Source organism: Exophiala dermatitidis (genome assembly GCF_000230625.1).
Source record: "Exophiala dermatitidis NIH/UT8656 unplaced genomic scaffold supercont1.2, whole genome shotgun sequence".
Lineage (NCBI taxonomy): Eukaryota > Fungi > Ascomycota > Eurotiomycetes > Chaetothyriales > Herpotrichiellaceae > Exophiala > Exophiala dermatitidis.
In genome coordinates, this window is record NW_008751647.1 from 2,114,536 (window position 1) to 2,132,643 (window position 18,108).

Consider the following 18,108-nt stretch of genomic DNA (forward strand, 5'->3'; position numbering starts at 1 on the left):
TGATGTAGTAGGTATTCTCAGCCCAATCAACACGTGTTCAGCCACGTATGCGTCGATATTGGCTTGTGGCGCCCGATTCCCTACTACAATGTGGTACAGTGCTGTAAGTGCCTACGGCGGCTGCAGTGCAATACCTAGGTACTATGTACTACTGCTGGGGCTGTGTCGGTGACAAGGGCCCGGGGGCCCCAGAGTTGGAAATTCTCCGCCCGGATAGTACGTTGTAGGTAAGCTTGAACTTAATTGGAAGCGAGATCCCAATGTCATCATACGCAATCGTAGTAATAGTGAAACAGCGCGGATTGTTGGTGCCCCTGCTCAACGGAGTCTGCACCCGTCCCGGAATATCAACAACAGGATTCTCCCTTCACTCACAAATCATACTCCTATCCAAACTCCCAGCCTTCAGACGCCTGCCACCGCTCCAACTTCAAGTTTGGGGTTTTAATTCCCTGCATGCGCCACAGTCACTGCAGACCGCCAGTCCTGTTTGCATCCTGAACCTTCCTCGTCTAAATAGACGCGACCTCCTTTGAGTTCTTTCTTTGACCTGGTCCTCATCTGCCACCGCCCCTTGATTGTTTACTTGCGCAGCCAAACTTCCACCACTGGGAAACTCTGCTCCCTGCCATCTCCCAGAAGAACCTTCATAATATGCGTACGTCGCCCTCCCATTTTGAAAATATGCCAGTAGGCTAACATATCGACAACAGACAAATACCGCCGGCAGGCGAAGTATGCCGCCTGGTATGACGACCGAAACGAGGGCTCACGTTCCAGCAAACTCAACCCTTTTGCGAAATGGAGGCCTCCCAATCCTCGAGCCAACACGGTGAGCGCAATCGAAAATGGCCACGGACCCGGACCGAGAACAAGCGCGGGCGAAGGTGGTGGTTCTCCTCTACAGCAAACTGTCACGGATCACCCGTACGATTATACATCGTCAACGGCCGAACGAAACCGTGAGACAGATGCACACACTTCGCCACGGCATGCGGTGACAGACCCAAATGTTCGGTCAGGCACAAGATCGTACCCACCAGGAGATGCCCTCAAAATCCCGCGGTCTAACAGTCCCGTTTCAGCCATCCAAGAAGATTCTCCGCAAGAGAAGAAGGTCGAAGATGGCAAGAGTAGTGAAACTTTCACGAATGGCACGCACGTCAACTCACATGATAGCAATCCTGTTCGGAATCGGGCCAACGGCGAGAAGCCGGAGAAACATGGGCTGGGCAAGCTCTTTGGCAAGAAAACTGAGGACCTGGACGACAACAATGGCAAGAACAAGACCAAATTTACTGCTTGGAGTCAGCTCCACGCCACGCTATTCAATTCATGGATCAACGTCCTTCTCATCTTCTCTCCTGTCGGTATCGCTGTATACTACGCTGGAGTCAATAAAGTGGCTGTTTTCGTCATCAACTTTATCGCCATCATTCCTCTGGCAGCTATGTTGAGCTATGCGACCGAAGAAATCGCGCTTCGAACGGGGGAAGTTATTGGTGGCTTACTCAATGCATCCTTTGGTAACGCCGTTGAGTTGATTGTCTCGATCATTGCCCTGGCAAAAGACCAAGTTCTAATCGTCCAAACATCTCTCATTGGCAGTATGCTGTCCAACCTGTTGCTGGTCATGGGCATGTGCTTCTTCTTTGGTGGCATCAACCGCATCGAGCAGGCCTTCAATATGACTGTTGCGCAGACAGCGTCTAGTCTGCTTTTCCTGGCTGTGAGCAGTCTGATTATTCCAACTGCCTTCGAGCAGTGGGCCAGAACGGGTTCCAGCAACAACAGCACCGAAAATCCAAAGCCGGGCGTGGCCGATTTGAGCAGAGGAACAGCCATACTTCTCCTGGTCGTCTACGCCTGCTACCTTTTCTTTCAACTCAAGAGTCACGCCAAGATGTATAACAAACCAAGCGAGAAGAACGAGACTCGGGATGTTGGTGCAAGGTTCAAGAATGCCGTTCTGCCGGAAAGATTTCGTCGGCAGACCCCCGAAGAACGAGAAGCGGCCTCTCCCGAGCCAGTTGATGAAGGGCCAGAGGAGCCTCAGCTCTCCATTATGGTTGCCCTTCTGACCTTGGCCATATCCACGGTTCTAGTAGCATTGAATGCCGAGTATCTGGTTGACTCGATCGACTCCATCACCTGCGGTGGCGGCATTTCCAAGAACTTTGTCGGTCTCATTTTATTGCCCATCGTTGGCAATGCCGCGGAGCACGCAACGGCCGTCACAGTGGCGGTCAAGGACAAAATGGACCTGGCGATCGGCGTGGCCGTAGGATCCAGCATGCAGATTGCCCTTCTCGTCTTGCCTCTGGTCGTGGTTCTTGGCTGGATCATCGGTAAAGACGACATGACATTGTTCTTCGATGGATTCCAGATTGCGGTCTTGTTCGTCGCCGTTTTGCTCGTCAACTATCTCATTCAGGATGGCAAGTCTCATTGGCTGGAAGGCGTCTTATTGATGATCTTGTACATCATCATTGCAGTGGCTGCTTGGTTCTACCCGACTGCTCCAGGTTTGAGCGACTGCCCTGGTGCATAAAACCGAACCGGGCCTCTTTTTTGAAGGTGCAAAGAAACGACAACAATCCTCGATGGACTTTTGCGACTTTGCTTCGCAATGGCGCAGAACAGAGGTCAAACAACACCACCGTCATTCATGTTCCATTCCGTCAGCTTCAGCGTTTTCTGGTCAACATACATTAGTGGTTACTTCTTGGGGTCTTTAGGGTTTAATTTTGTTTCCAGAGCGCTCCTAGGTATTACTTTACACATGGTTTGGGGCTGCTAAGGGGGCTGTGCTGCCCTTGCAATAAACGAGTGCAGAAAATAAGATCTGTCCAGAATAACCAATACTGGAAATACTACTACTCGCCGATAAACGTGACACGATTCCTGTGTGTTGGACCTTGACTATCTCACGTCCACTGTATTCTATGCGTATGGGTGCACCGCAGAACCCACATCATAGTGCGCATACTAGTACAGTATCTTGCTCCGGCGACCGAAGTCGTGTTCTGGATTCGGACAGAAAATAAAACAACAAAAATCTTATCGTAAGGTACCTGGTATTTAGGTAGGTACCTAGTAGGTAGTGGTACAGTAGGTACTAGAACTCCCACATGGCAGGGCAGGTCCTTTCATGGCTTAGCCTGACCTGCATCACACACTCACACACACAACACATTCGTTTCCCTTTCAAGCTGTGGACCGCCGTAACAACATCGAAACAGACATTGAAAACCTCCCATGGCATGAGAAAAAAAAGACAAGAAACGAGTCTGACCTTGTCTTCATCATTCCGAAAAGTACCGTACCACCGAGACCGTTCTATCGAGATTCGTTCACCCCCAGCCGGGACCGTTTTCGTCTCCGTTTCCAAAAACCAAAAATGTTTCCTTTTCGTCTAAGAATAAGCATCAGAAACTTCTTCCTCGCCATCATCGCCTCTTCTCCTGGCAGCTTGATTCTGGTCAAGGTCAAGGAGGTCGACGTCATCACCATTTCCACCAGCAGCGGTAGTCTCATTCATGATGCCGTCATCATACGTTTCTTCCACGCGATGCGGAATGATACTTTCTTCAATGTCGAAAGTGGCAACAATATCCTCCCAGACGTCAAAGTCCAATGTGAAGACAGCCTGGTTCTTGGGCCGTTCCTGCCTCTCGGCGACAGTGCGCGTTGCCGCAATGCCCAGGGTGGGCTGGCCAGTGCTATCGAAGTCGAGACCGACTTTGCCTTCCTTGATGAGGAAACTGACATAGAACAGATTCTCGACGGATTGGCCGAACGAGCGCGGGTTGATGCAGAAGTCGAATAGCGGCACACATCCGTTGTCTGCCATGCGGTGCCGCTTGAGGATGGCGCGGATTTGGTCTTCGGACAATTCTGCATCTTCGTCATCGCCATTGTTGGTATTGTATTCGTCGTATTCCTTCTCGACATTCGCCATCCCCGTTTCCTGAGTGTGTTGCAGCAGCCGCGCAATCGCCGTACAGATGACGGTCAAGTTGACCGATTCCTGTTTCTCCAGGTCTTCGTCGCCGAGCTCCACGGGTCGGACTGCCTGGGTCGCGTCGGTGCGGGCCTCGCGGGCTTTGCGCTGTGTCTGTTGTCGTGTCTTTTTCTGTACCGATAGTGGACCGAGAAGGAAGCCCGTCAAGCATGGTCGTGAGTTGTAGAGAAAGCACGCGTTTCGGCCTAGATACTCCCAGTTTAAGGTATCGCCTATTTCGTCCTCGACATCTTCCAAGTCTGCGGCCGGTGCGTGTCGCGACCGCCGCCTCCGCTGAGTTTGTGTCAAGGATTGAGTGCCTGATGGCGGCTGCTGGCTTTGCGCTACCGAGTCGGCCTCATCGCCCAGTCTCATGAAGCCAATACATTTGGTGACAAAGTCATCCACATCGATACCAAGACTTCCGTCCCCCAGAGTCAAGTTGTTGATCTTGCGGTACGACAGGTCCGCTGTCTCCACGAGCAACCGCGAGTCGATCGTCGCCTCCGAGGTCTGCTTGACATTCTTGTACAGCTCGTCTGCCTCGCGCAGCGTCTCTTCAAGCCCTTTGGAATCTGGCCGCAAATACTCCGTCTTCGAGTCGTGAAGTCTGGCAAATAAACTTCGAAGCCCTTTCCGCACGAGTCGGCGCTCTTCCGGGTTCTGTTCAGGGTCGTAGAATTGTTTCTGCGTGTGACTGACATCTTCGCCGCTGCTCACTCTTCTTCGCTTGGACGTATGCTGGCTGCTTGAGTGGGCGCCGGTCCCTGCTCGTCGTTCCGACTCTGGCATAATCGCCGCGGCTGCACTGGTGCGCTTGCCTTTGCCTTTGCTCGTTAAAGAAAGACCCCGGTTCTGGTTCTCTTTATCCGAGTCCGAGGCCAAGGTCGGCGATGGAGGGGTTTCGGACGTACGAGGAACCGCGGCGCGACTGGGTGAGCTCGATAATCTCTGACTCTCTGTTTCACTCTCTGACGATGCGATTTGGGTGTTTAGACGCGCCATGGCCAAGGCATCGCCTTGCAGGAGAGGTCACTGCACTAACTCTGCACAGCAAAGTGCGTTGGCGCCCGAGTTCGCGTGAATCTATTCTAGAGAACACAAGCCAGAACGTGCCGCTTTCTGCTCTCTTCCAGCAGAGGTTGGCGGGGGGGTTGTTCTGTGCAGACTGACAGGCAGTGGAACGTTGAAAGAAGCGTGTTGAGCGCGAACAATTGACGCGCTGCTCCGCGCCCGCTAATTACAGTCTTCTACCACTGTAGTCGCAACTTTAGTGTGGAGAATAGGCCTAGTTCAGTAGCGTTTGGTTAGGGCTGTTTCCCCGCTGTTACAGAGGTGTTAGTGCTCCTGGGGCGATACTAGCGTTGCTTTTTGTACGGGGAAGTGTTATATTGCCAGCGTAAAACAGGGCTACAGAGGATCATAACACACTCGAGTGGCAACCGGTATATACCTAGGTACACTATCAACTTCAGCCTGAAGTACTGGCGGCGCGCCATCAGGCTTCTTTGTGCCTAGCAAAGGCCTCGTGGTAAACCACCATTAGCATCAGGTTCCCTCATCAATCTCTGAATTTAGTCACCCTTTCATTGGGTACCCACTGGGCCAGACGATGGGATACCCTTGGGTCTTACACCGAGAATGGACACATACACCTTTGCAACGTCGCGTCAGATAGACTTCCCCGTGTGTATACGAATGTAGGTTGGATCCACTCACAACTACTTCAGCCGCTTGGTCCTTACAGTCTCTTTTCTATCCTTTATAAAGAAGACTCGGTGTTCCAAGAAGGCACTACTGACTTGGTGCTAGAAACAACCTAGAGGGCAAACAAACACAGGTTCCTCAATCTGTCCTGCTCAAACACCCTGAAATCCGCCACGTTGGATCCGTTCAGAGTCCTACTTCAGAGCTGTATGTGACGGCGCAACTATGGGCAGAATCGAAGCCGCTGGGGGTGTCCACACAGACTCCTCATATGTTCTTCAAGAACAGCCGCACGTGGAATAAATGGCTGGAACTGCCCGTACTAGTCAAGGACTGCCCTATATCGTCACAGGTTGCTATTACAATCTGGGACCTCTGCCCATGCCCTACAGATGGCAGTCTTGACCACGCAGTGCCATTCGGAGGCACAACCATTCCCCTTTTCGACAATGACGGTGCACTGAGAAAAGGCCGCCAGAAATGTCGCGTCCATCGCCACAAAGCCGCTGACGGCCAGACACCGTCAAGCACACCACACATCCCTCGCCCCAAACGGCGAAGGCGCAATCGTGACCCGCCTCCGCCAATCCCTGAAGAAGAAGAGCTTGAAAGGCTTGAACAGCTTTTCAAGAAGCATGAAATGAACGAAATCCCTCAAAATGACTGGCTGGACCAGCTGGTCTTCCAGTGCGTCGGCAAGAAGGCGCGAGAAGTGGAAGAAGCTGCGAGGAAGCGCTCCACTCTGCACAAGGCATCAAAACGCAAATCTGTTGCCACATCGGCACCAAATGGTACTCCCAACGGCGGCACCGGTTCCGATGACGAAAGCGAGTCCGAAGGGGAGCTTGACGATGACGAGCGTTTCACTCTTTACGTCGACTTCGCACGGTGGGATTTCCCAGTCGTCTTTGAGGACCATGAGTACCAGCCTCCGAAAATGATGAGGGAGTTCCAGTACACCTTATCCTCGTCAGCAATCGGCAATATCAAACCTCCCCCGGAAGTTAGGTACGGCCCGGGTATTGCCGCCGGCAACTCGATCGTCGACGACGAGGACTACCCTGTCATCCAGATCTTTGATCCCGAACAATTCCAAAAGGAGAATCCTTGCGAGACAAAGCATCGTAGGCTGGTACGAAGCGACAGGAATGCGTACTCGGACGCTGATCAGAAACCGAACGCCAAATTGCGAGACGAGCTCAATGAGATCCTTTCGTATGGACCGACACAAGAACTCAGCCCTCAAGAAAAGGATGTTGTTTGGACATTCCGGCGCTACCTCAGTCGTGACAAACGGGCGCTTACCAAGGTCGTTAAGGCTACCGACTGGACAAACCCAGGTGAGGTGAGACAACTGACAGAGCTGATTCCAAAATGGGCCAAAATAGACGTCGACTCGGCTCTGGAGCTACTAGGCCCCACGTACGACAGTCCTGTGGTGCGTGCCTACGCGGTAGACCGACTTCGACAAGCCGACGATGACGAGTTGCTTTTGTATCTCCTCCAGCTTGTGCAGGCTTTGAAATTTGAAAAATATGAAACCAAGCAAGAGGGTCTCCCTTCTTCCTCGTTGGCCAGGTTTCTCATTGACCGGGCCAGTAACAACTTCATTTTGGGAAATTACCTGCATTGGTTTTTGATGGTCGAGTGCGACGACAAAGGCCCTGATACCAATGCTGCAAATCGAAAGTTGTTTGCCAGAGTGGAGTATCATTTCATGCTCGAGTTGGAAAAGCGTGACCCCGACCAGCGCAAGACATTGCTACGACAAGCTGAAATGATTGCTATTTTGTCAAGGATTAGTAAAGAAATCCGGTTCAGCAGGAGCAACCGCATCTCGAAGATTGAATCTCTCAAGAAATATCTGGCAGACCCAAAGAACGAACTCGTCAAAATTGATCCGCCGATCCCGCTACCACTGGATCCGGAAGTCGAGGTCAGCGGAGTCTATCCTGAGGAAGCCAATGTATTCAAGTCATCATTATCACCGCTCCTTATACACTTCAAGGTGGCCAGCTCGCCCAACAGCTCCGCGACATCGACGCAGCCAAGGTCACAATTCCAGGGGAGGTACCCTATTATATTCAAGACAGGCGACGACCTCCGACAGGATCAACTGGTGATTCAGATCATCACCTTGATGAACAACCTCCTGCTCAAAGAAAACCTTGACCTCAAACTCACCCCGTACCGCATCCTTGCAACGTCGCCATCAGCAGGTGCCGTCCAATTCATTCCCTCCACTCCCATCTCCGCCATATCCACGAAATACAGAGGTTCTGTACTCGCATATCTGCGCGCCAATAACCCGGACAGCTCCGGGCCCTTGGGCGTTCGCAAGGAGACCATGGATACGTACATCCGATCGTGTGCTGGCTATTGCGTTATTACATACATTCTGGGTGTCGGCGATCGTCATCTGGACAACCTGCTGCTTCAACCCTCTGGGCATTTCTTCCACATCGACTTCGGCTTCATTCTCGGGCGCGACCCAAAGCCGTTTGCCCCTCTAATCAAACTGTGCAAGGAAATGGTGGAAGGACTGGGTGGAACGACGTCTCCCCAGTACGCCCAATTCAAGCAATATTGCTTTACCGCGTACACCACGCTACGAAAGTCCAGTTCTTTGGTACTGAATTTGTTCAGCCTAATGGTCCAAAGTTCGGTGCAGGATATCCGGCTGGTGGAGGAGCAATTAGGTACAGTCGGCGGTGCTGTCGGTAAAGTGAGGGAACGGTTTCACCTGGATGTGAGTGAAGAAGAGGCTGTCCGAATGCTAGATCAGGTGTTGGCTGACAGCGTCAACGCGGTCTTTGGCGTGGTGATCGATCGTCTACATGAATTTGTGCAGGGCTGGCGAGCCTAAGGTCAAGTATATCTAGAATTAATCCATAGTAGTGACCCGCCACAATTTCATGGGTACATGTATTGGGTATCTCCTTGCATTTGCACGTTAAGTCTTCCGACAAAATATACAGTAGTCAGCTTTCCGACAGATAGACAAGGCTGAGCAGACAAGGCTGTGGGGACCTAGCGTCTTCCCCGCAGAACCGCGTTACTTCAGCACCTACAATAATACACTCTTCTTCATCTTCCACGCAAACACGTTACAAGTAACGGAACAGAGAGCCATTAGTGCCACTCGTAGTAGTCAGCTTGGAGCAATTGTCCGCGGTCCGTGGGTATCATTCGTCCATATTCGACAGCTCTTTTTATGCGAAATGTCGTCGGAATCTCAACCCATCTCAGCAGAGCGGTTTGCCCTGGCCATACAGGATCTACCCGTCGAAAACTTGTACTCGAAGGCCAAAGAGATATCGAACTCGGTCTCTCACCTCGAACGTTCAAATCAGCAGTTACAGGAGTACATCGACAGCATCCGTACGGACACTACTTTACCAGAAAGTACGAGGCAAGAAGGAGACAGGGACTGCGCCGAGGCGATTCAAGAGAACAACGTTGTGATCGAGCGGCAGAAAGAGAGGATCGATCTCTTGAAGCGTGAGGTTGAAAGAAGAGGCGGAAGATGGCACGAAGCGGATGATGCCAAGGAAACAAATGGCAGTACTGTGCAAACTACCACGGAGGAGGCTGCTCCGGAAGCACGCAGAAGCACAGGAGGTACGCTCACAGATGAGGAGTTACGCAGACAAATGATGGAACGACTCGGGGAGGGAGACGACGATGAGGAGGGAATGCACCTATGATGAGTCGGAATTGAGACCTCATTGTCCTCGGCTGGAAATCACAATCAACGCCGGGCAACGATTACTAGCTGGATCTACTGGCTTCCAAATTCCAGCGGTCTCGGCCCTCACCTGTCCTTCCATCCCTGCGCGCAAGACGGCTTCACCTACTAGTACTACACCACATGAGGATCTGACATGGGCTCGTTCGGCTGCTTCTGAGACTACGAGCGGAATTTAAAATGTCGTGTACGACTTGGCGTCAGCTTCGAGTGATGGATTCATAATCTGTAAGCCTTCTTCAGGCTCCCAATACATGCACCGCCGCTCGATGGGTACTAGGACTGGGGCATGAGCCGGTTGCTTACTGACCATGTCGCTAGGGCCAACAGTCAAGACGGCGAATCTCTGCGCAGATTGGCGAAGTCCTACGAGGGCTGGACCTCTACCCAGAGTAGTTAAACCGGGAGGCCATACATCCGCCTGCTTCGATTATTAATTGAATACCCTGCCGGAAGAGCCTTCAAGGTGTGATACGAACTCTATCGGAACGAAAACATACCGAGTCACGTGCAAGGCTGAGGTGGAACGCTGACATGATCCACTGAGCGTCATAGACTTTGCGTCTCCTTTATCACGACTGGCCCTTCTTTGTCCTGCGTATTCGGGAACTATATGCTCGAGGTTTAAGATTTTCAGGCCATCCATGTTTTTCGTGGATCGGTACGACCTATGATCCGATATCCCAGCATATCCGGCCCACCCGAAGCCTCGTCTATGACCATGATGTTGGGCCATGACGTTGGGGATTCCATTCCTATGGAATCCTTTGGCTATATTATCACCATGGCGTACAGAAATTTGTGTATGGTGGTTCGGTTAATGAGTTCTGAGAATCAAATCCAGCCTAATCCCATCTTCCCCGTCTGTCTTGCCGTATCATGGCGGAACTATTTCGTGATACCGTCGCTGGACAGACTTTGCGGCTGATCACACGAAGAAGAATCTTACAGTACCCTGAAGAACGAGATCCGACGCTATGGCAGAAGTACATTAACCGCGAGAAATCAGCTAACGTTGCCACCCATGGTACTACTGCGCCGGTTTCGCCGGAGGAGCAGAAAGATGCTGAGATACGTCCCTGGAATGATGGAAATGAGCTTGCCACCCCACAAAGTTCACCTTCCTCAGGCTCATCATCAACAACACTGGAGGATGATGAACAGATTGTCAATATTGCCAGTAACCAGAAGGTCGACCCCGAGAAAGGCCGAGATGCAGATATTGTTGACTGGTATGGACCGGATGATTCAGAAAATCCACGAAACTGGGGCAGAATCAAAAAGTTTTGGGTTACGTTTGAAATCTGCCTACTCACTTTCTCGGTCTATGTCGGTTCAGCTATCTACACCGCGGGAATTCTCGACATCAGCAAAACTTTCGGTGTCAGTGAGGTCGCTGCTACTCTGGGTCTCACTCTCTTCGTTCTGGGATACGCAATAGGCCCGATGCTTTGGTCTCCAATGTCAGAGGTCCCGCAAATCGGACGTGGCCCTGTCTACATAGGGACATTGGCACTATTCGTCGTCCTTCAAGTTCCCACCGCCTTGGCGACCAATTTTGGAATGCTCTTAGCGTTCCGCTTCCTCACCGGTTTCGTGGGCTCTCCATCCCTGGCGACCGGCGGAGCTTCCATCGGAGACATGTATTCGCCGTCGAAGCGGACTTATGGCTTAGCCGTGTGGGGTGTGGGCGCGGTGTGCGGTCCGGTTCTGGGTCCACTCTTGGGCGGATTCGCTGCAGAAGCGGAAGGGTGGACGTGGACGATCTGGGAACTGATGTGGCTGTCCGGGTTCACGTTGGTTCTCCTAACCTTTCTCATGCCGGAAACCTCATCTGCCAACATTCTCTATCGACGGACCATGCGTCTCCGCAGGCTTACTGGCAATGACAAATTGATCTGCGAACCACAGCTTATTGGAGAGCAAATGAGCGGAAAGGATATTGTCATGATGATTCTTGTCCGTCCTTTCACCCTATCGTTTACTGAGCCCATGGTTTTTCTACTCAATATGTACATCGCGCTCATCTACGGCTTGCTTTACATCTGGTTCGAGAGTTTTCCGATTGTCTTCAACGGCATATACGGGTTCAGTCTCGGCATGGAAGGGCTTGCGTTCATGGGAATATTCGTCGGGGTGCTCATAACACTTCCTCCTTTTGTCTGGTACCAGATGAAGTATATCGAACCCAAATTCAACGACAAGGGAGACCTCATACCGGAGTGGCGGCTCCCACCGGCGTTTGTGGGCGCGTTCGCCATTCCCATATGCTTGTTTTGGTTCGGTTGGTCTGCAAGACCCGACATCCATTGGATCATGCCGATCATTGGGACCGCCTTCTTCAGCATTGGCGCCTTTTTGATGTTCAACAGTGTCCTCAACTATCTGGCTGACGCTTATCCGGATTATGCGGCGAGTGTTCTGGCTGGCAACGACTTGTTTCGTTCTTCAGTCGGTGCTGGCTTTCCACTTTTTGCAACGGCAATGTACAACAATCTGGGCGTCAACTGGGCCAGTTCTACGCTTGCATTTTTGTCGATTGCGTTTATTCCTATTCCATTCCTGCTGTTCAAGGTAAGTACCACCCCCGACATTTACAATTTCCAGCCGAAAACTAATCAGCTGCAGTATGGTGAGCGGTTGAGAATGCTCAGCAAATATGCTAAGAATGATTATTAGCTGGCGGCATGTTTAGTGCCACTGGCATGGTTCATGGCGAGTTCAGGGTTGATTAGCTGGGAGCATGCTGTGAAGTACATAGTAGCATGGGATGAAGTTGTGCAGGTATCGGCGTCACAGTCGTTATCTGACACTTACAACCAAATCACTTCTTGAACGTACTGCCAGTGTACCTTTGCATCTTCATAACAGTAGTAGCTCAGGTGTGCTCTCAAAGTTGCAGCGGAGAGAGTCCAGGCACTCCGCGCCGGGCGGGATTCATACCGCCGCGGTTTGTAGTGTTACGTTGTAAGCGGCCCGGCAGCGATGATGTCATTCTCCGCTCCGCGGTTCGTGTCGTCAGGGTCCACGGGAGCTTAACCCAACCTGGAACGTCAACAGGCACCCCCAAGATACATCTAGTCCATCATCCGCGTGATCATCATCGTCGTTACTCTTGTCTCAGTAGTACATACAGTACACCTGCGCACCTGGAGTCCCGACAGGCAATGGCGTGCTCGTCAGAATGACCTTCGCGACATAATATCAGTGTAGCAGCGTCGCGGACAATTGGGACACAGCCCGATTCCTCTCCCTCCGCCGCCCTTGAGTCAACCATTGAATTGGCGAAGTTCGCCTGGCTGCCAGTGGCTGGCTCAATGGACGATCCCCGATGCGAAGAAATCGCGCGCGTCAGCTACACCAACTTCGGCCTCAGTCTATTCATCCTCGTTGGCATTCTAGTATCCTACCTTCCCCAACACATCCGAATCATTCGCCTACGCTCGTCATTCGGGCTGTCGCCATGGTTTGTCCTACTGGGCACGACGAGCGGCACATGCGCCTTTGCAAACATATTGGTGCTGCCGAAAAGCCGCGCGGACATTGCGTGCTGTCGCGTCGTTGACGAGTTTGCATGTCTGGCTGGTCTGTTGGGAGTGGCGCAGGTCGGGGTCCAATGGAGTTGTTTTACTGTCATGTAAGTTGCGGACGGAAATAGCGCGCAAGCGCTATTTTTGGCCCTGAGAAGGATCAACCCATCCATATGCTGACCGCCTTTGGTACCAATCCAGTCTCTTACTCTTCCTCATCTTCTTCCCACGACCCAATAATCCCCATCCGAATCGCGATCTCGATCATCTCGATGCTGCTACCACCAGCGCAAACCTCGTACCAAATCACGACGTCTACGAATACAACGACGAGACGGAATCGCTCAAGGCAGCAGAAGAAGAACTCGCCCCATCATACCGCACCGCATTGGCCGTAACGGGCATTTCGGTGGTGCACGCAGTGATCATTGCAATTCTTAGTTTCTACTTCGTTTACATGCGTCCGACGCATGCGCAAGGATGGGCGAACTTCTTGGGCATTTTCTCCACGGTGCTCGCGTCGATCCAGTATTTCCCTCAGATCTACACGACCTTCATGCTCAAAAGAGTTGGCAGTCTGAGTATCCCCATGATGTGTATCCAGACACCAGGCAGTTTTGTCTGGGCGGCCAGCCTGGCCGCGCGGCTGGGGAGCGAGGGTTGGAGCGCGTGGGGGGTCTATGTTGTCACGGGCTGTCTGCAGGGCACGTTGCTGGTCATGGGGATTTATTTCGAGATTATGCATCGGAGGAGAGAGAGGAATGAATTGCAGGCTAGAATGGCCCAGGCCAACAGTAGTACGGAGAGTCAGGCGGAATTATTGGAGGATGATCTTGCGGATGAAACTGGTGGTCAACCTCCTCCATACCCTCCTCCGTCGGAGGAGACTCCGCTGTTGGCAGTAGAGGACTGATGAGTCCAAAACAATCGATGCACAATGTGATGATATACTGTATTTCTCCTCGTTTGGCTGTTCGGTCATACTGTACAAAAAGCACGCACGCTCGTGTTCTTGTTCTTCATTCACCGTTTTATCAGACGGGTGTTCCATTCGTCAGGTCGTAACAGCGACCAAGACATGATGGCGGGTGCAAACGTACAACGGAAGTCCTTCAAGTCATACTCGGTACAGGCGTCGGCACGGACGGCGGCTCCTCAGGAGCATGATGCTTGCCGTCCGCCATCGCCGTCATCTCCTCGAGGGCTTTATCGGTGGTAGCACTGGCAGCAGCAGCAGCGGTGGCTTGGTTGTGGGCACTCTCAGCCGCGGCGTCGAACTCAATACCATATTTTGCGAAATCAAAGTCCTCGAGCGTGGTCAACAACTCGGCCCAGCCGTCGCCAATCTCCCCGACTTGGCCGGGACTTCCAGCAATAGGAATGCCTTCGGCATGATCTAAATCGTCTTCTTTGTGTTCTCCCGTCCGGCCAGCAAGCACTTCCTCTTCTCTGCCTTTGTAGACTTCCAGCAACTGCGGGTGCGGACACCAGACGACTCTCATGCCAGCTCTTCGACCCGCCTCGACACCAGGTACACTATCCTCAAAGACCAGACATTCATGCGGTTCGATCGGTCTAATTTGTTCACCGTTCTCGGAGTTCTGGTTCTGCGCCATGACCGTGTCGTTGATGGCTTGGAGTGCTAATAAATAAATGTCTGGCAACGGCTTGCCTCGCCCAGTGGGTATTCGAGGGTCGTCGCCTAGAATCTTGTGAGTGTCTGGGAAAACGTCAAACAAGTGTCGCAGCTTGACGGTTTTGATCTCGTAGTTGCGCGAATGGGAGCTGGTCGCTAGGGCCAGGTGGACTTTTTCTCTTTGTTGCTGTTGTTCGGATTTTGAGTTGTTGTCGGATTTCACATATGTATTTTGTAGTCGCCGCAACAGGTCCTCTACCCCCGGAAGCGGCTTGCAGTGCTGAAAGGCCTCGGCCTGCAACTCGACCAGCCGTTGCATGAACTGTTCGCGTGAAATCGGTAGTTGTGCCCACTCGTGGAAGATTTTGCCGGCTGCTGGGCCCGGGCGGCCTTGCAGTTGCGCCTTGATGTGCCATGGTAATGGGGGTCGGTTGTTCTCGCGCAGAATCGTGTTGGTTACTTCGGTGTATTTGTCTTCCGAGTCGATGAGGAGGCCGTCCATGTCGAATATGCATGCTCGTATGGGAGGGAATCTGTGTTGCCCAGTCATTGTTGGTTAGCGGCCTGGTCTGCAATATAACACAGCAAGGGTATGTGAATAAAGCTAAGGACGGTGCAACACTGCACCGCAAGGGAAGAGGTGGAATAAACGTACTCTCGCCGCTGCGTTGGAAGGGGATTGGAGGAGCCCATCTTGAATGTGCTCAGTGAGGGTCGGACTCCGGTATGGAAGTAATTGTGGGCGACTGCGACGGACCCGAAGCAACTCTCGAGCTACCAGTCTATCTGCGGTAGACGCAGTATTGAGATTTTCAAGTCGCAGGTGTCGGGTTGAGGTATGGAAATCTGAAAATCAGATTGTACTGTACAACTTGGTATAATGAGGGGCACGAAAGTTGTAGTACTGTACTTTTGTACCTTGCAGGATTTACCGATGGGGATTCCCTGCCATGGCGCCCTGTTACTGGTGCAGTGCTTCCGACGTCAAACGGTGGTAATTCCCGCCAACCCAAATCTTGGATTTTGAGTTATTGCACAGATTAGCGAATGGCGAGGCCCCTGACTGGGTATGACGACTCTAATCTCGGGGTAAAGAGCACTAACTTTTGAAGAAGGAAAGGCAGCAGTTGCTTTGATTACTGTAACACCAACATGATTCTCTATGTTCGCAAGGCTGTGTGACCCTTGCAATATATCTATCAATTTAGCTTTTAATCCAAGGCCAAAACCAACTTCGGTCATGCCGTGCATGCGGTGCGGAGCATCGTTCAGGGAGGTCGTCCTCCCCATAACATTGATGCTCGACCGCTCAATCCACACGGAGGCCGGCCTCCTTGAGCAGTGGTAGGATCTTCTTCGCAAAGTGATCAAAGTCGACCTTCCAGTCATAGAAACCCAGCTGCACGCCATCAATGCCGACCTTGTGCAGAGCGGCCAGCTGGTCAACGACCTGTTCAGGAGAGCCAATGACCTCGACATTGCCCCCGAGTTTGAATCCTTGCTTACTGGGATCACCTTTCCTAGCGCGCCACGCGTGGGCGTCGCTGTCATATTTTAAAAATCCAGCGGCTGATTTCTCATCCGACGTGTTGTTCTTCATGCCGCCGACGATGGCGTTCAGGTACTCCTCGGTCTCTTCTGGAGTGTCGCGGGAGACGACGACCGGGTTGATCAGAACCTTGACCTTGCGACCCAAAGCCTTTGCGGCGTCTTTGATGCTGGCAATATGGTCCGGCAGAGATTCAAGGGCATCTTTGATATTGACTCCACCTGGCGATGTGATGAAGACCAGGTCGGAGTAACGAGCCGCAAAATCAATGCCCGCCGCAGAGCCTGTGGCGTTGACGAGGACTGGACGGCCATAGATGGGTTTGGGGGTGATCCACGCATTCTCGAGTTTCCAAGGAGACACTTTACCTTCGTACGTGAGGTTCTCCGTCTCCGCCCACAGGCTGTTGACCACGTCGAACAGCTCCCCAGCCATTTCGTACCGCTTGTCGTGCTCAATGCGGTTCCAGCCAAACATCTGATGCTCAATGGCCCGATGGCCCGTCACAATGTTGATGCCCCATCGTCCTTTGGAGATATGGTCCAATGTCGCGCCATACTTGGCAATATGCAAGGGATGCAAGGGTCCGTACAACACGTGGATGGTCGATATGAGCATGATATTCTTCGTTACCGGCGCCATGGCGCCCAGTGCGATGAATGCGTCCAACGACGCCTCGCCATCGTATCCTCCTTTGGGCAGCCATTGCGTCCGACTAAATGCCAGCTCAAACCCCAGATCATCCGCCTTGCGGACAATGTCGAGGTTGTAGTCGAACGTCCAACTGTTGCTGGTTGGGTAGTCGGAAATATGTCGGTCCTGCAGGTCCAAAAAGACTCCCAGCATCAGCGGTTGCCGCGCTGCCTTGCTGAGAGGACTGTCTTCGAAGTCCCATTGTCCTTTGAGCTCCGGGCCGCCTGGCCTTACTGAATGAGTTGCCATGTTTCACCACGTGAGAGAAAGGGGCCAGGGACTGTACGTCTGAACCTGCTACAAACAAACCTATCTGTACGTACCCTATCCTTTTATCATAATTCCACTTGTTTTTACTCTGGGAAGCATGGCCGGGGGTTGGCAACAGCACGCGCGCCAGATCTGTCAACGGTATCTGCTGAAGGGATATGATTGGTGTGGGGCAGATGGCGTGCGAATGGATGCGGATGGCGACAATGTGTACACCATGTATATCATGCCGAGATACTGTACAATGGTACAGTAACAAGTAGTAGCTCTCGAGGTCTCTCAACCTGGGAGCTGCCCTCGCTAAGGAAATGCCTGCCATCCCTGTATATGAATAAGATGTTCCAATTGGTGGTGGTCAGTTGGTTTCACACTTTCCCCTCAGACTTCAATCATTGTATGAAGTCTCAAAGCATTTCCTTCCAGTACAGATAGTACGCTGTACGTTTCATGGCCTGACCACCACACTGCGGGACGGGCCAGCTCCTTTTGATTGGTGGTGTGGATGTGTTGTGAATCCATTGTACAGTTGTACTGCCGCCGACGCGTAAGAGTTGTCGTGGTACCACGTAGTAGTATCCCTACTGATGGTATCCGCAGTCCGTAATGAAGACTTTATGGTATGACTTACCGTCTATCACCAAGCAGAGCAATTCTTTCAATGCGGTGATATCAGCTTGTAGACTTTACTCGCTAGATCGTGGTCGGTTGCAGACACGGAAGAATGTTCAAGGGTCAACAACACCGTGATTGAACCACTGAGTATGGGTTCGAAGAGAAACTGCTGCAGACTGAAGAATATACAAAGAACCATGAAAGGGCGCCATCTTTGATTGCAGTCCTATATCACAAAGAGATGGACAACTTGAAGGTGTCGACTGGAATCGGGCCTGTTCCATTTTGCAATCTCTGGCCTGAGAGAAAATATTCTGCCAGACGTATTCAATTTATAGGTGGCTGATGACTTCACGTGGG

The 18,108-nt window shown here is 52.0% G+C and overlaps 8 protein-coding genes across 8 annotated transcripts; 5 read left to right on the forward strand and 3 right to left on the reverse strand.

Annotated features, from left to right (window-relative positions):
- Positions 1–654: 654 nt before the first annotated feature.
- Positions 655–2,551, forward strand: HMPREF1120_02251 (Ca2+:H+ antiporter; the record flags this gene model as incomplete). The annotated part of the gene is made up of 2 exons (XM_009156287.1): positions 655–658; positions 714–2,551. 2 exons carry the CDS (start codon positions 655–657, stop codon positions 2,549–2,551), a joined length of 1,842 nt encoding a protein of 613 aa, XP_009154535.1.
- A 346-nt stretch (positions 2,552–2,897) lies between these two features.
- Positions 2,898–5,208, reverse strand: HMPREF1120_02252 (uncharacterized protein). The gene has a single exon (XM_009156288.1). It carries the CDS (start codon positions 5,006–5,008, stop codon positions 3,416–3,418), a length of 1,593 nt encoding a protein of 530 aa, XP_009154536.1. The 5' UTR covers positions 5,009–5,208; the 3' UTR covers positions 2,898–3,415.
- Positions 5,209–5,644: 436 nt separating this feature from the next.
- On the forward strand, positions 5,645–8,576 carry HMPREF1120_02253 (phosphatidylinositol 3-kinase; the record flags this gene model as incomplete). The annotated part of the gene is made up of 2 exons (XM_009156289.1): positions 5,645–5,703; positions 5,816–8,576. The coding sequence occupies 2 exons, from the start codon at positions 5,645–5,647 to the stop codon at positions 8,574–8,576; spliced, it is 2,820 nt and encodes a 939-aa protein (XP_009154537.1).
- A 355-nt stretch (positions 8,577–8,931) lies between these two features.
- Positions 8,932–9,417, forward strand: HMPREF1120_02254 (uncharacterized protein; the record flags this gene model as incomplete). Its single annotated transcript, XM_009156290.1, has 1 exon — positions 8,932–9,417. The coding sequence occupies one exon, from the start codon at positions 8,932–8,934 to the stop codon at positions 9,415–9,417; it is 486 nt and encodes a 161-aa protein (XP_009154538.1).
- Positions 9,418–10,337: 920 nt separating this feature from the next.
- HMPREF1120_02255 (MFS transporter, DHA1 family, multidrug resistance protein) lies at positions 10,338–12,137 on the forward strand (the record flags this gene model as incomplete). Its single annotated transcript, XM_009156291.1, has 2 exons — positions 10,338–12,032; positions 12,087–12,137. The coding sequence occupies 2 exons, from the start codon at positions 10,338–10,340 to the stop codon at positions 12,135–12,137; spliced, it is 1,746 nt and encodes a 581-aa protein (XP_009154539.1).
- Positions 12,138–12,775: 638 nt separating this feature from the next.
- HMPREF1120_02256 (uncharacterized protein) lies at positions 12,776–13,901 on the forward strand (the record flags this gene model as incomplete). Its single annotated transcript, XM_009156292.1, has 2 exons — positions 12,776–13,095; positions 13,190–13,901. The coding sequence occupies 2 exons, from the start codon at positions 12,776–12,778 to the stop codon at positions 13,899–13,901; spliced, it is 1,032 nt and encodes a 343-aa protein (XP_009154540.1).
- On the reverse strand, positions 13,396–15,644 carry HMPREF1120_02257 (glutamine synthetase). Its single transcript, XM_009156293.1, has 2 exons — positions 15,280–15,644; positions 13,396–15,157 (listed from the first exon to the last, which is right to left on the reverse strand). Exons 1-2 carry the CDS (start codon positions 15,315–15,317, stop codon positions 14,101–14,103), a joined length of 1,095 nt encoding a protein of 364 aa, XP_009154541.1. The 5' UTR covers positions 15,318–15,644; the 3' UTR covers positions 13,396–14,100.
- Positions 15,645–15,728: 84 nt separating this feature from the next.
- Positions 15,729–18,023, reverse strand: HMPREF1120_02258 (luciferase-like monooxygenase). The gene has a single exon (XM_009156294.1). The coding sequence runs from the start codon at positions 17,113–17,115 to the stop codon at positions 15,934–15,936; it is 1,182 nt and encodes a 393-aa protein (XP_009154542.1). The 5' UTR covers positions 17,116–18,023; the 3' UTR covers positions 15,729–15,933.
- Positions 18,024–18,108: the final 85 nt, after the last annotated feature.

Excerpts from the sequence above, each read along its gene's own strand:
- HMPREF1120_02252 (XM_009156288.1), bottom strand. The coding sequence starts at position 5,008 with ATGGCGCGTCTAAACACCCAAATCGCATCGTCAGAGAGTGAAACAGAG.
- HMPREF1120_02257 (XM_009156293.1), bottom strand. The coding sequence starts at position 15,317 with ATGGGCTCCTCCAATCCCCTTCCAACGCAGCGGCGAGA. Across the intron at positions 15,158-15,279 it reads CTTCCAACGCAGCGGCGAGA|ATTCCCTCCCATACGAGCAT; the intron begins GTACGTTTATTC and ends TGGGCAACACAG.
- HMPREF1120_02258 (XM_009156294.1), bottom strand. The coding sequence starts at position 17,115 with ATGGCAACTCATTCAGTAAGGCCAGGCGGCCCGGAGCTCAAAGGACAA.